The sequence below is a fragment of the Cebus imitator genome, unplaced genomic scaffold (genome assembly GCF_001604975.1).
Source record: "Cebus imitator isolate Cc_AM_T3 unplaced genomic scaffold, Cebus_imitator-1.0 Scaffold91, whole genome shotgun sequence".
NCBI lineage: Eukaryota > Metazoa > Chordata > Mammalia > Primates > Cebidae > Cebus > Cebus imitator.
In genome coordinates, this window is record NW_016107406.1 from 2,688,351 (window position 1) to 2,714,958 (window position 26,608).

Consider the following 26,608-nt stretch of genomic DNA (forward strand, 5'->3'; position numbering starts at 1 on the left):
TACCAATGGTATATAAGCATTCCTTTTTCTCTACAACTTCACCACCATCTGTTATCTTTTGACAATGTGGATTTTTTAAAAAAAGTATTTGTTCAGGCTGGGCATGGTGGCTCACTCCTGTAATCCAAGTACTTTGGGAGGCCAAGGCAGGCAGATCACGAGGTCAGGAATTCAAGACCAGCCTGCCCAACATGATGAATCCCCATCTCTACTAAAACTACAAAAAACCAGCTGGGCATGGTGGCATGTGCCTGTAATCCCAGCTACTCAGGAGGCTGAGGCAGGAGAATTGCCTGAACCCAGGAGGCGGAGATTGTGGTGAGCTGAGATCGCGCCATTGCACTCCAGCCTGGGTAACAAGAGTGAAAACTTTTTTAAAAAAAAAAAAAAAAAAACCCAAGTATTTGTTTTCTGGTATTTTTTTTTGAGACTTTTCAATATGAGGATCATTTATTACTCTTTTGACAATTTCCTTGCCTTTATTTTCCTTAGTCTTTTCTTCTAGAATACTACTAAGACATGCAGGGTATACTAAGAAGCCCAAACTAAGTCTCTTCATTTTATTTATTTTTACCATCTCTTTTCCCTGCTATATTCCATGATCAGGACTTCTTGACAAGGACTTACTAGTTACTTCTGCCTGGCTGTCTACCCTGCATAGGACTTGAAGTGGTCTTAAGTCTGGCCCCATGCAGGTAACAGTAAACCAGAGGCTAATCATTGCTAGTCCCATTTTCACATCTTTACGCTATACTCAAGGAGTACCAGGAAAGCAGCATATTCATGGTTCCGACCCCAAGCACTTATACGCAAGTGTTCCACTCTGGTTTACTAGCACAAAGAGCTGTTCTGGACACCTAGTTTCATATGAGAAAACAAGTTCTAAGTTTTACATGTAGTTCCCAATCTCATGCTGGTTTGAAGTCCCAGCTATTGACGCTTGGCTGTCATCTGTGTTCTCCACATTCCTTATGGCTTTAGCCTTTGCTCACTATTAGTTTTCTCACTGACCTGGAAATTTTCACCTTATCTTTCAGTGCAGCTTTGCACTAAAAAAAATTTCTTTCCTCAATCACTCCTATATGGAAAGAATATGTGCATTCTATTATTTTGAGAAGAAATTTGTATTGTAGTAAATCATTTGCAAACGAAATTTAGGCTTTTTAAAACTTAGATTTAAGATTCTTCTAATAAGCAGAAATATGTCAAAATTCCTCTCTCTTAAATTTGATATTATATAAAAATAACTTAGTTACCACTGCAATCTATAAAGTGCTTGAGAGATATCACCCAAGGCTGAATATACCTAACTATATCAAATTCTTTACCTTAGTCATTTTATACAAATAACCAAAATGTTTTTAACACTTTGAATTAAATTCTATTAAGAAATAAAATATGACTTAAGAGGTCATTATATAGCATCTTGATTGTAGACTAACATAACCTCACTTTTTTTTTTTTTTTTTTTATTTTTTTTATTTTATTTTTTTTTTTTTTGAGACGGAGTTTCGCTCTTGTTACCCAGGCTGGAGTGCAATGGCGCAATCTCGCTCACCGCAACCTCCGCCTCCTGGGTTCAGGCAATTCTCCTGCCTCAGCCTCCTGAGTAGCTGGGACTACAGACACGCGCCACCATGCCCAGCTAATTTTTTGTATTTTTAGTAGAGACGGGGTTTCACCATGTTGACCAGGATGGTCTCGATCTCTTGACCTCGTGATCCACCCGCCTCGGCCTCCCAAAGTGCTGGGATTACAGGCTTGAGCCACCGCGCCCGGCCTACCCTCACTTTTTTTAAAATTATACTTTAAGTTCAGAGATACATGTGCAGAACGTGTAGACCTGTTACACAGGTTTTCACATGGCATGGTAGTTTGCTACACCCATCAACCCACCATCTACATTAGGTATTTCTCCTAATACTACCTCTCCCCTAGACCCCCACCCCCTGGCAGGCCCCAGTGTGTGATGCTCGCCTCCCTGTGTCCATGTGTTCTCACTGTTCAACTCCCATTTATGAGTGAGAATGTGAGGCGTTTGGTTTTCTGTTCCTGTGTTAGTCTGCTGAGAATGATGGTTTCCAGCTTCATTCATATCCCTGCAAAGGACATGAACTCATCCTTTTTTATGGCTGCATAGCATTCCATGGTATATATGTGCCACATTTTCTTTATCTAGTCTATCATTGCTGGGCATTTGCCATTACTCTCACTTTTTACATTTAAAGCTATCACCCCCTCTGTGCTGCACTGCATGACCACACATTCCTAACAAGTGCTTAGCAGGTATCTTATATATGTACATCCAATAAATGTAATTTAAAAAAAAAAAAAAAAAGCTTATCTATAAAATCAGCTATTAAGTATCCAATTAGCTTTTTCTAATATATTAATAAAAGACACTGATGTAATACAGCTTTTACTTTTTTAAGGGAAGTATCTTAATTTTTGGAAGGCAACTTAACAAATAACACAACAGCAACAAAAGGAAAATAAAAATGCCTCAGAGGAGAAATCTCAGTATGTTCATCACATAGGATGGTAGAATATATATTGGTCTAGAATCTGATAACATTGCCAGTCACAACCTATGAAATCACTACAAAACTTCCCAGAGCCAGGTTTAAAAGATGCCCAGGCTGAGCACGATGGCTCACAACTGTAATCCCAACACTTTTGGAGGCCAAGACAGGCAGACCACTTGAGGTCAGGAGTTCAAGACCAGCCTGGTCAACATGGTGCAACCCTGTCTCTATAAAAAAATACAAAAATTAGCTTGGTGTGGTGACAGGCACCTGTAATCCCAGCTACGTGGGAGGCTGAGGCAAAGCCACAGTAAGCTGAGATAGCACCACTGCACTCTAGCCAGGGTGACAGGACAAGACCTAGTCTCAAAGAAAAAAAAAATTCTGTAGAGACCAGGAGCAGTGGTTCAACACTTGTAACCCTAGCACTTTAGGAGGTCAAGGTGGGAGGACTGTTTGAAGTCAGGAAATTTGAGACCAGCCTGGGCAACACAGTGAGATCTTGTTTCTCTCTCTTTTTTTTTCAGACAGAGTCTTGTTCTGTCATCCAAGCTGGAGTACAATGGCACAATTACGGCTCTCTGCAGCCTTGACCTCCCAGGCTCAAGTGATCCTTCTACCTCAGCCTCCCAAAGTGCTGAAATTACAGGTGTGAACCACTGTGCTCAGTGCATTTCTAGAATACTTTCTAACTAACATGTCAGGATTCTATGATTCTCATCAACTTTGTTAAATTATTGTATTCATTTAAGAGGATAATACATAGCCTATCCCATCATTCAATATTCTGAAAAAGAGAGCTTCTAAGTTTTTCACAAGTCATATAACCAATGCATTACCTGTCTAAGTTAGTGCCACCTGGAGAGTATTCCTTGGATCCGGCTCTGCTACCATAAAAGGATGATGACTGCAAAGGTAAAAGCCCTATAAAACAAATGAACAAAGGAAAAAGTTAATTCCTAAATCAACTATTCAAGTTCATTTACTAATAAAAAGTATACATTACTTCTGGCTACATTTAACTCTGTTTTTCCTTTTCATCAAATACAGCAATACCTCATTTTATTGCTCTTGGCTTTATTGTGCCTCACAGATATTGTGTTTTTGTTTTTGTTTTGTTTTTAAACAAATTGAAGGTTGTGGCAACCCTACACCAAGCAAGTCAATTTTCCCAACAGTATATGCTTGCTCACTTCATGACTATGTCACATTTTGGTAATTCTTGCAATGTTTCAAACTTTTTAATTATATCTGTTACAGGGATCTGTGATCAGTGATCTTTGATGTTACTATTGTAATTGTTTTGGGGTACCATGAACTCCACCCATATAAGATGTCAAACTCAATTTATCTGACTGCTCCACCAACTGGTCATTACTATTCCATCTGTGTCTCTCTTCTTGGGCCTCCCCATTCCCTGAGGCAAAATATTGAAATTATGATAATTAATGACCCTATAATGACCTCTATATGTTCAAGTGAAAGAAAGAGTTGCACATCTCATTTTAAATAAAAAGCTAGCAACAGTTAAGCCCAGTGAGGAAGACATGTCAAAAGCTGAGAAAGGCTGAAAGCTAGGCCTTTTGCACTAAACAGCCAATTTATAAATGCAAAGAAACAGCTCTTGACAGAAATTAAAAGTGCTACTCAAGTGAACACGTGAATGATAACAAAGCAAAACAACCTTACTGCTGATGTGAAGAAAGTTTTACAGGTCTACATGGAAGATCAAACCAGCCACAACATTCTCTTAAGCCAAAGCCTAATCCAGGGTAAAAGTCTAACTCTATTCAATTCTATGAAGGCTGAGAGAGGCAGAAGAAAAGTGTGAAGCTAGTAGGCACTGGTTCAAGAGATTTAAGTAAAGAAGCCATCTCCGTAATATTAAAGTACAAAGTGAAGCAGCCAGTACTGCTATTAATGCTGCAGCAAGTTACTGAGAAGATCTAGCCAAGATCACTGATGAAGGTGGCTAGGTTAAACAACAGGTCTTCAGTGTAGATGAAACAGCTTTATATTGGAAGAAGGTGCCATCTAAGAGTTTCATAGCTAGAGAGAAATCAATGCCTAGCTTTAAAGTTTCAAAGGACAGGCTGATTCTCTTGCTAGGGGCTAATGCAGCTGAGAACTTGAGGCGGAAGCCAATGCGCACTTAGCATACTGAAAATCCTAGGGCCCTTAAGAATTATGCTAAATCTACTTGCCTATGCTCTAGATATGGAACAATGAAACCTAAACAACAACACATCTGTTTACAGCATGATTTAATCAATATTTTAAGCCACCATTGATACCCATTGTTCAGAAAAAAAAATTGTTTTCAAAATATTACTGCTCCTTGATAACGCACCTAGTAACTCAAGAGCTCTGATGGAGAAGTAAAAAGATGACGTTTTCATGCCTACTAACACAACATCCATTCTACAGCCCATGGATCAAAAAGTCATTTCAATTTTCAAGTCTTACTATTTAAGAAATACATTTCATAAGGCTATATATCAGACAGTGATTCCTGTGATGGAGCTAGGCAAAGTGAACCGAAAATCTTCTGGAAAAAATTTAACATTCTAGATGTCATTAAGAACACTGATAATTCATGAGAAGAGGGCAAAATGGTCAACCATAACAGGAGTTTGGAAGTTGATTCCAACCTTCACAGATCACTTCGAGGGTTCACGACATCAGTGGAGATGCAGTCAATTGCAAATGTTGTGGGAATATCAAGAGATTAGAATTAGAAGTGGAGTCTACAGATGTGACTGAATTGCTGCAATCTCATCATCAGAATTTAATGGATGGAAAGTTGCTTCCTATAAATGAGCAAATAAAGTAGTTTCTTGAGATGAAATCTACTCCTGGTAAAGAAACCGTGAATGCTGTTGAAATGACAACATAGGATTTAGAATATTACAAACATTTAGTAAAGAAAACAATGGTAATGTCTGAAAAGATTGATATCAATTTTGAAAAAAGTTCTGTGGGTAAAATCCTATCAAGCAGTATCACATGCTACAGAGAAATCTTCCATGAAAGGAAGAGTCACTTGACAATGTGACAAATTGTCTTATTTTAAGAAATTGCCACAGCTGCCCTAGCATTCAGCAACCACCACCACCCTAATTAGCAGCCAACAACACAGAAATAAGACCCTTCACCAGCAAAAAGATTACAACTCACTGAAGATTCAGATGATTGTTAGCATTTTTTAGGAATAAAATATTTGAAAATTAAGACTGCCAGGTGCAGTGGTTCCTGTCTGTAATTCTAGTAGTTGGGGAGGCCAAGGCTGGTCCCCAACACCTGAGCCCAGGAGTTGGGGATCAGCCTGGGCCATATGGCAAAACCACATCTCTACAAAAAATACAAAAAATTAGCCAGGCATGGTGGCATGCACCTGTAATCCCAGCTACTTGGGAGGCTGAGGTGGGAAGATCACTTAACTCCGGGAGGTCAAGGATGCAGTGAGCCAAGATCACACCACTAAACTCCAGCCAGGGCGACAGAGTAAGATTGTCTCAAAAAAAAAGCTGGGCGCGGTGGCTCATGCCTGTAATCCCAGAACTTTGGGAAGCTGAGGCTGGCAGATCACCTGAGGTTGGGAGCTCGAGACTAGCCTGGCCAGCATGGTGAAATCCTGTCTCTACTAAAAATACAAAAATTAGTCAGGCATGGTGGCGGATGCCTGGAATCCCAGCTACTCGGGAAGCTAAGGCAAGAGAATCGCTTGAACCTGAGAGGTGAAAGTTGCAGTGAGCCGAGATGAAGCCACTGCACTCCAGCCTGGGCAAGAGAGACAGACTCCGTCTCAATAGACTCCAGTATAGTGTAAACATAAGTTTATATGCCCTGGGAAACCAAAATTCATCCTTTCTTTATTGTGCTATTAGCTTTATTTATGTGGTCTGGAACTACACCTGCAATATCTCCAAAGTATGCCTGTATACATGCATGTTAAAAGATCAAATATTGTGAAAGAAGCTATAATAGTAAAGCTATCCTCCCCTGCCCCAAAGCAATATAAGTTATGCTTCTAATTTTTAACTATTAAAAAAAAGTTTTTTTTTCTGATTTCCTCAACAGTGCTAATAACATTTCTACTACTTCTTGATTTATTCGTTTTAAAGTTTCAGTTGACTCTTTATTGTGGAAAATTAATATCACCCCTACTCATGTTCTCTCTAACCAATTATTAATAGCGTTACTTTAGTTCTTCCACCAATTAATTCTGTAACTTTAACATATTTTAAACGTCTACATTTTGTTCCATTAACCTTACCATTTGGCCATGCACTTCCTCCTCTCTTCCACATCAAATTTTGTAAGATGTACATTAAATTCAGCATTGTTAAGGCTTATTACATTTCAGGTTTTCTGTTTTCTAACTACAGGCTGATTATAAAAGCTGAGAGACAGTAAGTGGAGTTTATAGCTTCTAAATGTTATTTCAGAGGTAAGGCTTACATGTGATATTTCTTTCTGTAAGAGTCAATGTTATAATCCCAAACTACTAAAAGAACATTCCTAGAGTTCTGATCAACTGGATTCTCTTAAACTATCAACTTATCAAAATCATGCCATATTTTAGCTTACTTCAAGTTAAAGCTGACATAATACTCAAGTTAATACCAGATACTGGATTCTCTAAGGATTTCAAAGAATCAAACAGATCTGTTAAGCGTGGGAAACATCTGACAAAAATGTTTTTTTGTAAAAACAGGGTAGAAGGTTAAGTTTAAACAACTGCTTTGGACAATAATCTCAAGATCTTCTGAAGCTGCTAAAAAGCACTAACACTGATGCACCTTAATTTCCACCACTTTACTACTCTAATTTATTCTATGATCCTGGTACTTTGACAATCAAAGAACTTAATTCTAGGTAGCCAATTAGGGGAAGAAGAAGGCGAAGACTGGGTTCTTTACAAACAAAATACAAGTTCCCCTGTATATCTAATACTTTAAAATATTTTAACCAAGTTCTGGGTACAAATTGGTCCCCAATAACTAATACCAGACTAGAGCAGGCACAGTGGCTCAAACCAATAATCCCAGCACTTTAGGAGACCCAGGTGGGCCGATCACTTGCAGTCAGGATTTTGAAACCAGCCTGGCCAAAATGGCGAAACCGTATTTCTACTAAAAACACAAAAATTAGTTGGGCATGGTGGCTCATGCCTGTAGTCCCAGCTACATAACAGGCTGAGGCAGGAGAATCACTTGAATCCAGGAGGCGGAGGTTGCAGTGAGCCGATATTGCACCACTGCACTCCACCCTGGGAGACGGAGTGAGACCCCGTATCAAAAGAAACAAAAAAAACACTAATACCATATCATGCTATTCCTAAATAATGCAGAGATGTATGTCCGGGGTTACGTTTTTATTTCTAGTCTAATAAATACATAGTAAGTACGATAAATATAATATATAATAAATATGACCTTTTTTATTGTAAGATGAAACACTTACCTGATGTCCTGTTTTCTTCTGATTGTTTCAAACTCAGCTGCTTTTCTCTACTGCTGGTTAAATACTTTCTGGAGGGATCTGTCATGGCCTTGTTGTTCCTATAGTTAATAATTTTATATCAATATAGCACAGGTATATATTGTTCTTAATTTTAAACAGTTGTCACTAAAACATTTACATTTCAAGTGCCAAATTCATTGACATGCTTGAAAATTAAGCTACAAGACTGTTAAAGTCTCAAAATGTCAATGACTTAAACAAATGAGAATTACAAAAATAATCTTTAATTACCATCTCAAGAGCCAATCCAATCCATGACTCCAATAACTTAAGCAAAAGTAAAGGAGCATTTTCTTTATATAAAAGTCAAATCAGAGACAGCAAGATTATTACATATTCTTGGCCAAAAGCAAGACCAGATAAAATAATTCAGCTGCCAATACCAAAAGAATCAATTAAAACGTAAACTAAATGTGGCCAGGCGCTGGGGCTCACACCTGTAATCCCAGCACTTTGGAAGGGTAAGGCAAATGGATCACAAGGTCAGGAGTTTGAGACCAGCCTGGCCAACATAGTGAAACCCTGTCTCTACTAAAAATACAAAAATTAGCTGGGCATGGTGGCGCGTGCCTATAGTCCTAGCTACTCCCGAGGCTGAGGCAGGAGAATCGCTTGAAGCCTGGAGGCAGAGGTTTCAAGTGAGCCAAGATTGCACCACTGTACTCCAGCTTGGGTAACAGAATGAGACTTCGTCTCAAAAAAATAAAAATAAAAAGGAAACGTTCAAGCTTGGTAGTTTATATGTTTAAAAGAAAAACAGGCCAGACACGGTGGCTCACATCTGTAATCCCAGCACTTTGGGAAGCTGAGGCAGGCAGATCACAGGTCAGGAGTTTGAGACCAGCCTGACCAACATGGTGGAACCCCATCTCCACTAAAAATGCAAAACTTAGCTGGGCATGGTGGTATGCACCTGTAATCCCAGCTACTCAGGAGGCTGAGGCAGGAGAATCGCTTGAACCCAGGAGGCAGAGGTTGCGGTGAGCCGAGATCTTGCCACTGCACTCCAGCCTGGGCGACAGAACAAGATTCCATTTCAAAAAAAAAAAGAAAGGAAGAAAAAAAAAATTAAATCAAAATAATATATTCCACATGATTAGACATTTGCAGCCAGGAGCAGTGGCTTGTGTCTGTAATCCAAGCACTTTGGGAGGCCAAGGTGGGAAGATCACTTGAGGTCAGGAGATTGAGACCATCCTGGCTAACACAGTGAAACCCCGTCTCTACTAAAAATACAATAAATTAGCCAGGCGTGGTGGCACACACCTGTAGTCCCAGCTACTCACTCAGGAGGCTGAGGCAGGAGAATCACTTGAACCCAGGAGGTGGAGGTTGCAGTGGGCCAAGATTGCACCACTGCACTCCAGCCTGGGCGACAAAGGGAAACTGCATCTCAATAAAAAAAATAAAAAAGACATACTATTTGCTAAGTGGCAACAGTATTTTAATTTATATTGATTAAAATACTTTAAGATCATGAATACAAAGTTAAAAAAAATTTTTAAAGCCCATTTCTCCCCTGTTATTATTTTCAAATACTTCAACCCATACAAGTAGAGAGTGTCCATTCAAATACACGTTCATACTTTAACAGTGCTAATTTATGGGAACCATCATGAACCAAACCTGTGACAGACAATGTAAGTGCACTCCACACAGATTCCCTCTGACTAATTTTTGTATTCTGTCTTCCATACCTTCACACCACCTTATGTATGTTTTTGATAGCCAGGGCTCTTCTTCACAGGACTGCCCTCAAGTTACTAGAGATACTTCGCCTGTAATCTCAGAGTCACAAATAAGACCAGGCACTAGAGCAGAGAAGCCCAGCTCTCTTGATTTTGATTAAAACAGCTTTATGGTGGAAGCACCATAACAGATTTCTCTAAGATCAGGATGAAGACTAACCTTCATGACTTTGTGTGACTTCTCTGGGATCATATCCATGCCTTGTTTCCTGCCCTTATCTATCTTGCTTTCCTTACTCCCTTCACTATCTTCCCTGGGAGTATATCCTTAATAATTCATGTGCACACTAATCTCCATTTCCGACTCTTGCTTCTGGGGAACATAATCAACAACAATCGGTACTAAAAATGGGACTAGGAAGCACACTCCAGGGATAGGATTCTGGAATTGGACTCTTGTTTGGCAATGGCAACAGAAATTCTGTTGCTGATAGTAATACCTCTGACTCTTTTTTTTTTTTTTTTTTTTTGAGACAGAGTCTTGCTCTGTCGTCAGGCTGGAGTGCAGTGGCATGATCTAGGCTCACTGCAACCTCCGCCACTCGGGTGCAAGTGATTCCCATATCTCAGCCTCCTGAGTAGCTGGGAATACAGGCGTGCACCACCACGCCCGACTAATTTTTTGTATTTCAGTAGAGACAGGGCTTTACCACGTTGGTCAGGGTGGTCTCAATCTCCTGACCTCATGATCCACCCAGCTTGGCCTCCCAAAGTGCTGGGATTACAGGCGTGAGCCACCGCACCCAGCCACTGCTGACATCTTATAGTGTTATAATTGCTAAGATTTTCATCTGTGGTGAATTAGGATGAAATAAGGTAGAGAAGGATAAGGCTCAGGCAGTATCTCCAGTATTTTAGAAATGTGGTAAAATGATAACACAATAGATCTTATAAGAGTAATAGAAATGTTCTGAAACTAGATAATGATGATGTAACATAACAAAAAATGTACTAAAAATCACTGACTTATATATCCTTAAAATGGGTCAACTATATGGCATGTAAATTGTAACTTAATAAAGTTGTTTTTAAAATGTCCCAAATTATTTCCCTCCCTATATTTGTGCCTCTCATCAATAAATAGAGTCTATTTCTTCATCCCTTAATGGGGCTAGTCCTGTGACTTCCTTTTCCCAAAACAATATGACATAAGTTAACAGTGTGTGAGTTCTGACCCTAAGCCTAAAGGTGTCCTGCAGGTTTCCAATCACTCTCTTGGAACCCTGCCCCTGCTATGTGAATAATCCCAGGCTGGTAGACACATGGCCCAAGTGCTGGGATTACAGGTACGAGCCACCGTGCCCGGCCTGCCCTTTCCATTCTAACTAAGCAATTATCCTATACTGTGGCTGCAGTTTGGTGGTTTGAGTTTGAGGTAGAACACAAAAACTAACATAATGTTTTTTTCCTTCTTCACAATTCCATGCATAGAAGATTCATTCTTACCACAGATCTTTGCAACCTCAGCATAAGATTCTTTTTATTGGCCAGGCATGGTGGCTCATACCTGTAATTCCAGCACTTTGGGAGGCTGAAGCTGACAGATCATTTGAGCTCAAGAGTTTGAGACCAGCCTGGGCAACATGGTGAGACCTTTGTCTCTACAAAAAATACAAAAATTAGCCAGGGGTGGTGGTATATGCCTGTAGTCCCAGCTCCTTGGGAGGCTGAGGTGAAAGGATCATCTGACCCTGGGAGGCAGAGGTTGCAGTGAGCCGAGATTGTGTCACTGCACCCCAGCCTGGGTAAGAGAGCTAGATTGACTCAAAAAAGTAAAAAATCTGACCATGCACGATGACTCATGCCTGTAATCCCAGCACTTTGGGAGGCCAAGGTGGGCAGATCACGAGGTCAGGAGTTCGAAACCAGCCTGGATACCCTGTCTCTACTAAAAATAAAAAAATTAGCCAGGCGTGGTGGTGCGGACCTGTAATCCCAGCTGCCTAGGAGGCTGAAGCAGAAATGCCTGACACCAGGAGGCAGAGGTTGCAATGAGCCAGGATCATGCCACCACAACCTCTGGGTGACACCAGCCTAGGGGACAGCGAAAATCCATCTCAAAAAAAAAAAATCTTTTTTCTTTGTTTTTTGAGAGCTTTTACCTTTTACTTTTCCACTTAAAGGAGGCATTTTACAGTTTCTCTTCAGCCCATCTGAATTGCCAGGATCACTACTGTCGTGCTTTGGGTAATTATTAATATATGGGTTACTTAACAGAAACACGGCAATACTGTCACAATTGATCTGATAACCAAGATGGCTACTAAGTGACTAACAGGTGGATAGCACATACAGTGTGGAGACACTAAACAAGGGAATGATTCATGTCCCAGGCCGGATGGAATGGGACAGCTCAAGGTTTCATCGTGCTACTCAAAACAGTATACCATTTAAAACTTATGAATTAGGGCCAGGTGCAGTAGTTTACACCTATAATACCAGCACTTTCGGAGGCCAGGATGGGAGGATTATTTGAGGGCAGGAGTTCAAGACTAGCCTGGGCAACATAGCAAGACCCCACTCCTATAAAAATCAAAATAGCCGAGACTAGCCAAGTATGGTGACACACGCCTATAGTTCTGCTTGGGAGGCTGAGGCTTGACTGCTTGAGCCCAGGAGTTGAAGGCTGTAGTAAGCTATGACTGCACCACTGCACTCTAGCCTGGGCTGGAGCAAGACCCTGTTTCAAAAACAAAACAAAACTTTACGACTTATTTATTTCTGAAATTTTCCATTTAACATTTTTGGACCAAGGCTGACCATGGGTAACTGAAACCATAGAAAATAAAATCATGGATAAGGGGGGGACTACTACATGCATTTGCCTATACTGTCTACAGTGCCTTGACCAGCATTACTATCCAAGGGCTCACAGGATTATCGCATTCACTAACATGAAAACTCACATAATATCTTAGAACAAGGATTCCAGTTTGCAGAATAGGAGGTACAACAAGGGCATATGACCACAAGATCCACAGTTCCTACTACATACAGTATTACCCCAAAGCTGCTGCAATACATACCCTTTAAAAGTGCAGTATGGAAAGAATCTCATTGAGAATGGGGTGGCCTTCAAGATACCAACAAATCATTATATTTTTAAAGAATACGCAGGTCTAGCCACCAAGAAGTAGAAGTGGAAGTGGCCCCACTTGTCATTATTTTCAATAACTCACTTGGAGAATTTGTGCTTTCTGTCTCTCCAAATTAGACTTTGTGGGTCCTAGTTCCCAGAGGGGGGTGCTTTTAAATCAAGGAGGCTAGTTAAAGAACAATTAAACCTGAAGTTACGGCTGTTACCTAGCTATTTTGAGCTCCTCATGCAGGCAGATTCATAGGAAAGGAAAGGAGATGCCATATTGGCAGGGATAAATGACTGACTATTATAAGGAAGAAAGGTTGCTGCTATATAATGAGGGCAGTGAGGAATATAACTGGAACAAAGAGGATTCACTAGAGTGCCTTTTAGTGCTCTCATGTTCAGTGGCAGCATATCTCTCAAGTAATTATAATAGGCAATTACAGCAACCACAGCCTGACAAGCACATGGTAACCAAAGGCTCAAATCCCTCAGATGAAGATCTTGGTCATGCCATTCAGTCAAACCATCAAGATGAGAAGAAGTGTTAGTACAGAATACATGGAATTAATGGTAGGAAGAGATGACAATATGGTTATAGCCCTAAGACCACCTGCAGCAACACACTGCATCCCACTAAGCCTCCTTTTGTAAGATTCTTCCCCAGAACTGGGAAGCAACAGTATGAAGACTCTATGACAAAATAAAATAAATTTAATACAAGACAGGAGTCAATAAAATGGTACAAGCTAGGGAAAGGGGAAACTATTGGACCATCTCTTTCAGTGGACAATGGTGACACTCCATCAGAGTCCCTAAGATCCTTTTTATCATTTACACACCCCTAGACTGTGTATTTTCAATGTGGTTCACCAGTAGGCATCTGCAGTTCTTCAGAGTACTGCATTTGAACTACTTAAAACACTCTGCCCACCTAGACAGAGCCAGGAAAACTGGTAACTAAAGACTGTCCAGTATGAAAATATTGAAAGCCCAGCCTCCCTGCCTCAAGCTGGAACAACCCAAGAGTTTCCCTGCTGGATCAAGATGAAGCCTATTCTCTGTGGTACTTTTACCTGAGATCACACTCTACCTCGGCTTCCTCTTCTCTGGCCTGCTTCTCCCACTCTGTTATTTGTCTTCTCTATAAGCACTGCTTTAAATGTCACTTGCATAAATATATTCATCTAGGTCAGCTTCTAGGGAGCCCAAACTTAGTGTACATAAGGAAGAAGCATTACTATTCCGCTATTTCTGATGCTAAATATCACCTTGGTTTTTCCGTACAGGATTTCCAATCTTGGCAGTGACAGCATGGTTCTAGAGAGGAGAGCTTTCATGACAGATTCCAATTCAGCTGTTAGCTTCATGACAGAATATCCAGGAGCATCTTTGGTGATCTGGTTTGGGGAATACTTCTCAAAATCATTCCTTAAAACCTAACTTAGAGACTATCTTTTCAACTTTCCTAATGATTCTGTAAGACATTTAATACTCATTGTGCGACAATACCTTTGTGTATCAATTGGCTAGAGTGAATTTTGTTCCCTTCAAGTAGGCTTTGAATATACAAATTTTGTTACTAAAAGTGGGGTGCTACCATAACAAACCTAAAGTATATGGCACTAGCTTAGTAAGAGGGTGGGGGATAAGAACACCAATATTACAGATTAGAAAGGTGGTGACCACTGTTATGCCTTAGTAAAATATTTGACAAAGATTGTCATATTAATGTCTTGAAAGGCAAAAGTCATACTCACTGAACCTATAGCTCTACAGTAAAAGATTAAGACAATTAAGGATACTGGTCTGTGTTAGTGCTTCTTATTGCATGCAACAACGTCCTATTTGGACATATAAATTCAGGCCAAAGCTAGTCAACTGGCAATCACTGATGAAAAGCAACATATTGGCCAGGTGTGGTGGCTGAGGCCTATAATCCCAGTAATTTGTGAGGCCAAGGCAGGCAGATCACCTGAGGTCAGGAGTTCGAGACCAGCCTGGACAATATGGTGAAACCCCATCTCTACTAAAAATACAAAAATTAGCCAGGCGTGGTGGCATACACCTGCAATCCCAGCTACTCGGGAGGTTGAGGCAGCAGAATCGCTTGAACCCGGGAGGTGGAGGTTGCAGTGAGCCGATATTATGCCACTGCACTCCAGCCTGGGCAACAGAACAAGACTCCATCTCAAAAATAAAAATAAATTTAAAAAATAAAATAAATATAAATATATATGCATATATAGAGAACCCAATTCTTTCTGAAGCACTGCTTGGTTTACCTTTAAAGAATCTTTAAACTTGGATGAAGCAGGCTGCAAAAGCTATACGACCCTGATGAAGAATATAGTCTTCAAAATCTATTTTGGTGGTGGCCTTTAAAGAAAACAAACAAGGAAAACCCGCCAGAAGGCAAAGCCAGTGGTCACACGGAGTACAATGGGCAAAAGGGTTTCCCCCAGACAACAGAATCAGACTTCTAGATAGGCTAACCAGGAACTTATTCCACCACCTAAACTGTCCTCACAATTTCCACCTAGCAAGATTTTATCACTGCCATAGACCCAAGACCCCTCCAGTTTCCTATTCTCGACTACTTTTTTTTTGTTTGAGACAAAGTCTTGTTCTATTACCCAGGCTGGGGTGCAGTAGCGTAACTTCAGGTCACTGCAACCTCCACTTCATGGGTTCAAGTGATCCTCCTGCCTCAGTCTCCCAAGTAACTGGGATTACAGGTGCCCACCACCACGCCCAGCTAATTTTTGTATTTTTAGTAGAGATGGGGTTTCACCATGTTGGCCAGGCTGGTCTCAAACTCCTAACCTTATGACCCACCTGCTTCAGCCTCCCAAAGTGCTGGGATTACAACAGGCGTGAGCCACCACACCTGGCTTCTTGTCTATTTTTAAAAGAAATTTTTATTGTGGTTATTCTGTTCCTACTCCAGCAATGTAAAATGATGTGTGCCTGAGAACCGGAGTAGGGAATGCAAATTAACTTGCCTTTTAGTTTTTAGATACCAGACCATGAGGGGCATGGTCCAGACCTCATAGAGAAGCCTGTACAGAGAGAGAGGGATCACCCAAAGATCCTCAACACTGAGCTAGATACAATGTTCTCATGAGATTTGGAGTTCTTCTCCATTTGGATGCGGGTAAGGGTATTCTATGCATGGGAAGAATGGTGAACTGGGTTATTTTGGTGGCTGGAGGGGCAAACTACAGCAGATTACTTGTTGTGTTAGTTGTCCCCAAATAACCACTGTACCCTTTTGCCACAATAGTTCAAACACAGGCATATTTCCCAGACTTTCTCATAACCTGATGTAACCGTGTGATTAAGTTCTGGCCAATGTGCTATGCACAAAGGTGGTATATACAATTTCCAGCCTAAGGAATACTGCCTTCCCTTTTGGAGACTGAAGCAGCTACTTTGGTCCACGAAATGGAGGCTGCTCATTAAGGATGGCAGATCAACAAGACAGAAATAATCTGAGTCCATGGTGATTATAGTTTCAGATACCAGTCGTATCACCTACTCAAGACTTTTACATCTACTACAGCAGCAAATCAATTAACACATAAAGTTTCTATGGCTTTTTCCCAACTCCTTTCTGGTGACCCCTTGACCTCAAGTACCAATTAACTGTCTACCAACTCATTCTGTTAAGGTATGAACTGAAGTTTTAACCAATAACTGTATAGTTTTCTCCCTTAGAAAACAAAACAAAAAGAATTCCTCATAAAATGAGGAGGATGACTATGAGTTGGTGAGCACCTGGGTTGATCTATTCCCTTTTGTTCAATGCAGAAAACATCTCTGAAAGATTAATGCTACTTGCCTAGAACACACGGGCTCACATCCTTTAACTTCTAAGCTGACTTTCTACACAAGTAAAGTGAAAAAGTAAAAATTAAATTAAAAAAAAATAAGCATAAAGAAGACAAGAAAGGGTTCACACTAAAACAGCAGCCGGCAAGAAACATTTGTTTACAGTTCTTCAGTTCTGTTCTCCCACTAAGTACTGCATATTTTTAAAAAGGCAGGATAAGAGAAAGGCAATGAAATGACCAAAGCAATAGCAATGGCCAATTTCCCTCTCTACTGAGCCTACAGTCTACTGTCACCAAACCACTTTAAATTCTGTTCTTCTATCTTTGGAATTCTCATAAATTAAAACCATTCCCCCAATCTTCCCCAATGGTTATAAACACCAGTATAAGAAACACTGCTCTAATACCATAAAGGTCCTGAAAGTAACTTACGATGATGAATCATTTTCCTTAGGGTAATCTTCGTTCAGTTCTGGGCCAGCTGACAACACTCTTTTCCTCTTTTCAGTACTATAGAGAACAAAGAAAAGGTTACTTTTAAAAAGTCGTAATTCATATCATTAAAATTTATAAACCAACAGATTTAAGGACAGGAAACGGGACTACTGTTATCTAATTCTCTACACCATATTTAAATTTATATGCTGTATATTTGCACGCTCAATATGTGTCACTGGCATAAACTATGTATGACAAATAATCATTACATCTATCAAAAATGTACTCTATACCTTTATTTCTCCTCAAATTATTGGTATTTCTAAAAGGCCTAAAAAAGACATTTACAAACAGGTACAGCTAATGACTAAGAAGAAAGTTTGTCCTACCGATTTTCTAGCAACCCTGATCTAAGAGGTGTTGATGCAGACGTCAAAGAAGGAATCGTCCGAGTAACAGCTATTCCACTTCCGGCTACAGCCTTAATCGATCCTCTACCTGGACTGCCAAGAACTTTTCGAAATGGAATATCATCTTTAGTTTCCAAACTTCCTCTTTTTGCAGGAGCCTGTAAAAATAAAGCTTGAGATAGTTAAATCCTCAAATTAACTTGAATACTTTTAGACCAGTGATTCTCCAATGGAAAGCTTTAAAAAATACAAATGAAGCCAGGTGCGATGGCTCATGCCTGTAATCCCAGAAGGCCAAGGCGGTAGGATCACTTGAGCTCAATAGCTTGGGGTTACAGAGAGCTATGAATGCACGCACCATTGCAATCTAGCCTAGGTGACAGAGCAAGACCCTGTCTCGAAGATGGAAAAAATACAAATGGAAATAGATCTCTAGAGATTCTATTTTAATCGGTCTAGGGTAAGGCTCATTCATTGGTCTTTTTTTTTTTTTTTAAAGCACTCCAGGTAATTCTAATGTATGGTTGGTGTGAAAAATTGAGCTTGACACTTATTTTCCTGTAGCATTCTTATAAACTTAAAAATTCCACAGCACACCTGGAGAGAAGGCAAGAACACTGCTTTGAATTACTAACAACAAAAAAAAGACACACAAAGAAATGGCTCTAGTGATCAGCATAAGAACTGATCTTTGGAGGAAAAAAATATCAAATTATGATTATGATAAGTTATGAAAAAGTGACAGTGACATTTGGTTGCCACAACTTAAATGCCAACAAAATAGTCATATACCTGAGGAGGTTCTAGTTTGCAGGAATGAAACATACAATAGGGAGAAGGAAGGTAAGATAGAGTTCACTGTGACGATCAACCAGAGTCTACCTTAAAGACATGGCAAGAACACTCATAGACAATACAGCAATGTAAGCATTAGTTGGTAAATAGAGCTTTATATGAACACCATGCCAGTTAAGTTTTATATCTGTACATTAAGAGCGACTTGATTTTTCTATGGAAGTTATGTCCCATTACTTTTGTTTTACAGAATTACAATCTTAGGATAGGAAATTTAAAAACCTCTAAGGTCATCTGAATGAATACTTTAAAAAGTTAAATTTATTTTCGAATGAGTGATACATTCTCAAGGTTCACAAATCAAAGTAATATTAAAAACCAGAGACTGATGGTAAGTCTCACTACCCCCATCCAGCCAGTTCTTCCATTTCCCCTTTTCCCACTCCTAATTCTTCCCTTGTTTTGTTATGCAAATACACATCAATATTTTATTCTTTTTACTACAGAAACACTAGCATACTATATGCCCACTGTTTTGCAACTTTTCCAAAATTTTGACTGTTATCCCATCCCATAGTAACAAATATATATACATTTTTAAGATAGAGTCTTACTCTGTCACCCAGGCTGGAATGCAGTGGCACGATCATTGCTCCCTGCAGCCTCGACTTCCCAGGCTCAGGTGATTCTCCCACTCCAGTCTACAGGTGCAAGCTGCCATGCCTAGCTAATTTACGTATTTTACGTAAAGACAGGGTTTCATATGTTGCGCAGGCTGGTCTCAAACTCCTGAGCTCAAGCAATCTGCCCACCTCAGCCTCCCAAAGTGCTGGGATTACAGGGGTGAGCCACCACGCCTAGCCCCATAGTAAGAAACATTTTACAATGGCTGGGTGAGGTGGCTCACACCTGTAATCTCAGCACTTTGGGAGGTAGAGGAGGTTGGATCACGAGGTCAGAAGCTCAAGGCCAGCCTGGCCAACATGGTGAAACCTTGTCTCTACTAAAAATACAAAAATTAGCCAGGCATAGTGGGGGCCGCCTGTAATCCCAGCTACTCAGGAGGCTGAGGCAATAGAATCACTTGAACCTGGAAGGCAGAGGTTGCGGTGAGCCAAGATCACACCCTTGCACTCCAGCCTGGGCAACAGAGCAAGGCTGTCTCAAAAANCACCATGTTGACCAGGATGGTCTTGATCTCTTGACCTCGTGATCCACCCGCCTCGGCCTCCCAAAGTGCTGGGATTACAGGCTTGAGCCACCGCGCCCGGCCAAGAAAGAAATATTTTACATCAAAACATTATAAATAAAACCGAATAGTTTCAAAAATCAATATTTATCCTTAATATGTACAATATGCTTTATTATTTCCTACTTTTTAAATTTAATGTTAGTCATGACCCAGAAAGTTGAATTTATGATTCCACTAATGAAAATTATTACTTGTGAAAGTATAAATACTTGCTTCTGCTATATGTGTTAACACTTAATGCATTTAAATAATATTTCAACAATTTAAATTCCTACCAAGGAATGTATGAATCTGAAAGTAATTATCCTCACTGAAGGAAGCCAGACCCTGCCCTCCCAAAATTACACACCTATTCCATTTATATAAAACTCCAGAAAATACAACCTCATCTATAGTAGTAGAAAACATATCAGTGGTTACTTCTGGATAGGGATAAGAAGGAAGGATTACTAAAGAGGATGAGAAAACTTAAGAGTTATGGTTATGGTTATGATTATGATAAGTTAAGAGAAAGTGACAGTGATATTTGGTTGCCACAACTTAAATGCCAACAAAATAGTTATATTTAATTATTAATTAAATAATTAATAAGTCAAGAGAAAACAAGAGTAAACATAACACAGTGGTTATATCTAGTAACATAGGCATGTTATATATGTTACTAGATATAACCACCATGTTGATTATGGTGATGATTTTAAGGATATAAATGTATGTCAAAATATATCAAATTATACTTTAAATATATACAACTTACTGCATGTCAATTATACCTCAATAAAAATGTCCGCCCAAAAATCTAACCTATAAAAAGAACCTGATAAAAATGAAATCTTGTTTATTACTTAGTCTAATAAATGGGCTAAGTAACTACCTCTTTGCATAGCCAAAGAAAATTCATAAATTTACTTACAGAAGAGCTTCAAAGTTTCTCTTACTCTACAGTTTGAGATTACGAAAATGATATATTTCAGGTATGCAGAAAATGTCCTTGATAGTCTATGACTATTCTCGTTTTTAAAAAGCTAAAAAGATTCAAATAAACATACCTGATTGTCTGAGTAAGAAAGCTGCCTGCTGATTTCCTTCTGTGAGGTCCTGCTGCCTAGAATGGCTCCAAAACTACCAGACCCCTGAGAAGGTTTCATGGCTGGTGACAAAAAAAAAACCATTTTTTAAAATCCCCAAATCACTCACTTTAACAAAAAGATTTATTATTATTTTTATATAGTATTGAAGAAATGGAAGAAACAGCAGGAAAAAAAGAAAACAAATCAAAGTGCCTATCAACCAATACTTTCTGACAGAATATAGATCTGATATATACAGTAAGTAAAACTTAGAGCTAGAATCTCAAACAAAAAATTAAATAACACACACACCTGAAAACATTTTATAGAAGGATAAAATTTACAAAGCTAGAATAAACATTTGGTAATTATATTAATAACACTATGGAAAAGTTGTTATTATGTATTGACAACATAAACATTGACACTGGGTGTCAGAAACAGTGATAGGTTTATCTCCAATAACATATATATACACCAAAACATTTTCTACAGGAAGTTTATCCAGCAGAAGAAATTGTTTCTATTCCAAAGAAATTAACGGTAGTTCAAAGAACATTTGCGGTATTGTATAAATATAAATTTGTATATACCTTAAAAAATATTTTATACTTTAATTTGGTTAGCCAATTTCCCATTTTGGAATGTTTTCATTTTTCAAAATTGCAATCAACACATAATATTCTTTCACAAATCTTTTCGGAGGATAAACTCCTTATAATAAGAATTACTGAGTTAAAGGACATACAATTTTAAACTAAACTGACATTATTACATAGTCCTCAAAAAAAAAAGAAAAAACTTCTATGCTCCTACAAAGTACATGAGAGTATCTTGTTTCCCCTCACACTGCTGCCAATGTGGTAGCAGGAATTTTGAGTTTGGTGAAGTCAAGAATTTTTTTATATGTAAGGGCCATTTATTTTGCTTCCTGAATTCTCTATTTGCAGTTTTTGTCGATTTCTCTGTTTTTTTTATTGATTTGCAAAATAGATCTTTTTATAATATATTAGCAATATTAGCTTTGTCACTCTGGCTACTATTTTCTTCCTTTGTCTTCTGTTCCTTGCCAGAAAGACTGTCTAATTTTTTAACACAAGTTTTCCACCTTTTTCCTTATTAATTCTAGTTTTTATGTAATATCCAGAAAAGTCTTTTCCATCCAGAGATTATGTTAAAAGTATTTTTACAATACTCTTTATCATTTTTTTTACATTCAAATCTTTGGTCACTGTGAAATAAAAGGAGATAAGGATCCAAGTTTATTAACTTCCTAAATAGTTGGTTGTCTTTTTATAGACAACACTGCTTATCTAATATTAGTCTTTTGTCCACTGATTTGAAATGTCACACATATTAAATGCTTCATACTCTAAAGTAGTTTTATATTCATTATTTTACTTTAGTCTCTGCAAAGTCCATAATATCACCTTTGGGCAGCTAAAGCAGCTAAACCTGAGATTAAAATGACTTGCCCAAGATCACAGAATGAATTAAGAGTTAAGTCCACAGCTAGCTATTCTAGTAACACCAATGACTTACTGAATGCCTAGCATAGGGAAGTCACACTTTACATTTATGAGCTCTCATTCTTTAAGGAGCCCTGAAATCAAGGCGATACTTTCAGGTTAGAGACTAGGAAAGTAAAACTCAGTCGTTACGTGACTTACCTAAAACTACATAGGAAATAACAAGTAGAGCTAGAATTCCAACCAGAAACTATTTAGGTTCAAAGCACGTATTTTTTCATTATGCTATGTTGTTCAAAATTGGGTCCCCAGACAGGATATAGTGCTTTCCACTCCAATGTATTTGAAGACATGCTTTTCTTACACGTATCAATTGTTAAGACAGTGATCCCACTAATGTGGGTATGGTGGAATAAAACTAAAACAGAGTTATAAACTAGTCTCTCACATATTCTAAGAATTTTAAATAGTATTCAATTTCTTGATTCTAAAATTCAATAGTTTAGTAAATTGATATAGCTCCAATCTGGTGGCATGAACACATAATGAGTAGGTACTAAATGGCAAATAACCACAAAAAGTTTTTACTTTACAACAATATGGTGCTGAATGGAGTTATTAATTAAAGGTAGCATTCCTACACCTTTATTTTCTGATGTTTTAAATGTGTCATATTTAAGTTGAAAAAATTCAGGTAAGTTTGTCAACTATGATAGTAAAATGTTGAAGATGACAGAGCTAGAGACTAACAGATTGAAGAACTCATTTTAAGCAACAGATTATTTCCTAAAAAGATGGCTGTAGGGCCAGGCAGTGGCTCACACCTGTAATCCCAGTGCTCTGGGAGACTGAGGCAGGACAATCGCTTGGGCCCAGGAGTTTGATACCAGCCTGGGCAACATGGTAGAATCTTGCCACTACACTTCAGCCTGAGTGACAGAGTGAGACGCTGTTGTTAAAAGAAGAAAGACAGTAAGACAGGCAGTGGGGTGGAGGTGGGGGTTGGGGGAGTGCCTGTAAATGCATTTAAAAAAAAAAAAAAAAAGGATTTTAAATGAAAGGGATTAGAAGGGGCAGAGGAACCTGATCATACTATGTGATTTTTTTTTTCAAGACTCAGTTTCCATAGCAAGAACAAAACTTCAGAATAATTTTCATATAGATAGGCAAGTGTCTAAGATTTATGCAACAAGGTAACTTTTCCCAACTGTAATTTAACTCTTTCTCCCTGGTGGAGGTTGCAGTGAGCTGAGATCACGCCACTGCACTTCAGCCTGAGTATCAGAGTGAGACTCCAACTAAAAAAAAAAAATAAAAAATTCCTGCTCCTTTTTCTAGTCATATTCTTTTGTGGAACTTTTAGGGGTTTCTACATATAACATTAAGTCACCTGCAAACAAAAGTAATTTTACTTCTTCCTATCCAATTTGGATGCCTGTTATTTCCTTTTCTTGCCTAACAGCTCTAGCTAAGATTTCCAGTACTATGTTAAATAGAAGTGGCAAGAGCAGGTATTCCTGCCTTGCTAATGATCTCAGAGGAAACATTTCCAATTTTTCACCCTAAGTATGATGTTAGCTGTAAGTTTTTGCATATGACGTTTAGCATGCTGAGTAATTTCCTTCAACTCCTAGTTTGTTGAGTATTTTTATCATGAAAGAGTGTTGGACTTTGTCAAATGTTTTCATCTGCAACAATTCGGATGATCATGTGGTATTCATTCTTCATTCTGTCAAAAATGATGTATTACATAGACTGATTTTCGTATGTTGAACTATCTTTGAATTTCAGGAATAAATCCTACTTGCTCATGGTATATAATCCTTTTAATGTGCTGATGAATTCAGTTGAATACTGGTCTGTAGTCTAGTCATACTCTTGTAAAACTACTAACGTTAGACCCTGGGGTGATTAGTACTCACCTCCATGAAGTCTGTTTTGATGTACTGCATCTAGAAACAACCTCATTTCCTCTGCATCTTTACTTGGTACTTTGTCAATAGACAAGAAGCTGTTATCTTGTAGAGTTAACATTAGGCGGCTTTGTTTTGCTCCACTGGGTCGAAGCACCACATTTTTAATGTTATGACTTAGCTAATCAAGACAAAAGGAAAATTATCATCAAAAATGTATAACTACTAAGTTAATAATCTGTATAATAAACACTAAATTTTGTATTTTCCAAGTTACATTTATCACTCTTCCCCACAGTAATTTAATTTTTTTCAACCAAAAGAAGATCCCATTTCAGATGCAAACAAATGCAATAAGCCCTTAATTATACAGAGATCTTACACCAAGGGTAATAGAGAAGAAAAAATAGATTTTTTTTTAATCCCTTAATCAATGTTGTCAATAGGTTCTTGGTACTAAATGGCAAACAACCTCGAAAACTTTTTATTTTACAAGAATACTGTGTCAAATGGAGATACTGATTAAAGGTAGCACTGCTACTCCTTCATTTTCTGATGTTTTTAATATGTTACAAACATTAAGCAAAAGGACATATAGCAGGTCCTCAAATAACATTATTTCCTTCATTATAATGTTGATGTGAAAAAAAAACTTGTTTCATTATCCACGGTTTCACTTCAAGTCACAGTTTTCAAGAACCAACGGGCAATATGAAATGTGGACTTACTCTTCTATTAAAATTAATTTTATGGAGCAATCCTAGAACTCTTGATCTCATGGTAGTGAATCTCTCATTTTCAAATATAGTTATAGGGGATAAAATCTACTGAGTTAACCAATTTCAGAGCCTTGGATGGTTATATTATCGCCAGTTTAGAAAACCAAATTGGAGCAGAAGGCCGGACACGGTGGCACATGCCTGTAATCCCAGCACTTTCGGAGGCCGAGGCAGGCGAATCACCAGAGGTCAGGAGTTCAAGGTCAGACTGGCCAACATGGCGAAACCCTGTCTCTACCAAAAAGACAGAAAGTAGCCAGGCGTAGTGGGGCGCACCTGTAGTCCCAGCTACTCAGGAGGCTGAGGCAGGAGAATCGCTAGAACCCGGAGGGCGCAAGGTGCAGTGAGCTGAGATCGTGCCACTGAACTCCAGCCTGGGTGACAGAGCAAAACTTTGTCACACACACACAAAAAAAAAACTGGAGTAGAATCTTTTTCTTTTGTAAAACAAAAGTTTGTAAGACATTTGGTAAATTATTTAGGTAGCTACCAGTGTAAAAGAAGGTATTAATCCAAGCAACTAAATGATCCTCAAAAGAATTCTAAACTTTCAAAAACATATCAAAAATAAACTTTTCGAATATAGCACATTTTTTTTTTAACTAAGAAAACTCACTTAAATTTCATTCAAAGACTGTATATACCTGGAAACTCTTAACTTACTTGTCTCTCCATAGAACTGGTTCAATAATTCATCTTAAACTCTATCACACTTTGGAACTGTGCTTTGAAATGATAACTTTTATTTTCTCTTAAATGAAATTTTTCCAAGGCTAAATTATTAAATCTTACAGTTTCTTCATTATCTAAATAATTCCAGCCAGTCAGCCATCTTTATTCTCTTAATGCTCTCAGCAGGAATACATAAAGGTTTCTAAAGCTGCCTTTTACTGAAGACATGCCCTCTGAAAAGCATAAACAAAGAACTAATAATATACTTCACGATTTTTTTAAAACTAGAGAGAAGTGACTTTTGTCAGCCAGGTGCAGTGGCTCACGCCTGTAATCCCCACACTTTGGGAGGCCGAGGTGGGCAGATCACAAGGTCAGGAGTTTGAGACCAGCTTGACCAACATGGTAAAACCCCATTTCTACAAAAAAAAAAAAAAAAAATAGCAGTGGCACGCCCTTATAATCCCAGCTACTCAGGAGGCTGAGGCAGGAGAATTGCTTTAACCCAGGAGGCGGAGGTTGTAGTGAGCCAAGATCATCACATCACCGCATCCCAGCCTGGGTAACACAGGGAGACTCTGTCTCAAAAAAGGAAAAAAAAAAGAACTGAAACAAAATTAAGTTTTACAGTGATAAAATGAAGATTCTTCAAAACTTTACAGTTAGAAGAAAATGGCTGTAAAGATAACCTTGAATAATCATCCTTGAATGATTCATACCATGACATTTGGCAGGATTATTCAGGAAGTAGACACTGGCTTTTAGAAGACACTAATTAATTCTGTTAAAAGCTAACACTACATAGTGATTAATCCATCATCATATATGTTAAGGGGAAAAAAAGGATTAACTAAAGTTATCTTAATGTGGTTTTAAAAATAGCTTAGATGGCCGGGTGCAGTGGCTCAAGCCTGTAATCCCAGCACTTTGGGAGGCCGAGGCAGGTGGATCACGAGGTCAAGAGATCAAGACCATCCTGGTCAACATGGTGAAACCCAGTTTCTACTAAAAATACAAAACATTAGCTGGGCATGGTGGCGCGTGCCTGTAATCCCAGCTACTCAGGAGGTTGAGGCAGGAGAATTGCCTGAAC

The 26,608-nt window shown here is 38.7% G+C and overlaps 1 protein-coding gene across 9 annotated transcripts in view; it reads right to left on the bottom strand.

Annotated features, from left to right (window-relative positions):
- The window catches only part of USP37 (ubiquitin specific peptidase 37), a 105,233-nt gene that overhangs the window by 68,461 nt on the left and 10,164 nt on the right, over positions 1–26,608 (bottom strand). For all 9 annotated transcript variants that reach the window (XM_037740826.1, XM_017535139.2, XM_037740825.1 and 6 more), the window contains 6 exons: positions 24,074–24,245; positions 20,662–20,762; positions 17,545–17,723; positions 17,150–17,227; positions 7,992–8,089; positions 3,365–3,449 (listed from right to left, as the gene is read on the bottom strand). In XM_037740826.1, coding sequence (XP_037596754.1) covers positions 3,365–3,449; positions 7,992–8,089; positions 17,150–17,227; positions 17,545–17,723; positions 20,662–20,762; positions 24,074–24,245 — 713 coding nt within the window. The remainder of the gene's footprint in view (positions 1–3,364; positions 3,450–7,991; positions 8,090–17,149; positions 17,228–17,544; positions 17,724–20,661; positions 20,763–24,073; positions 24,246–26,608) is intronic.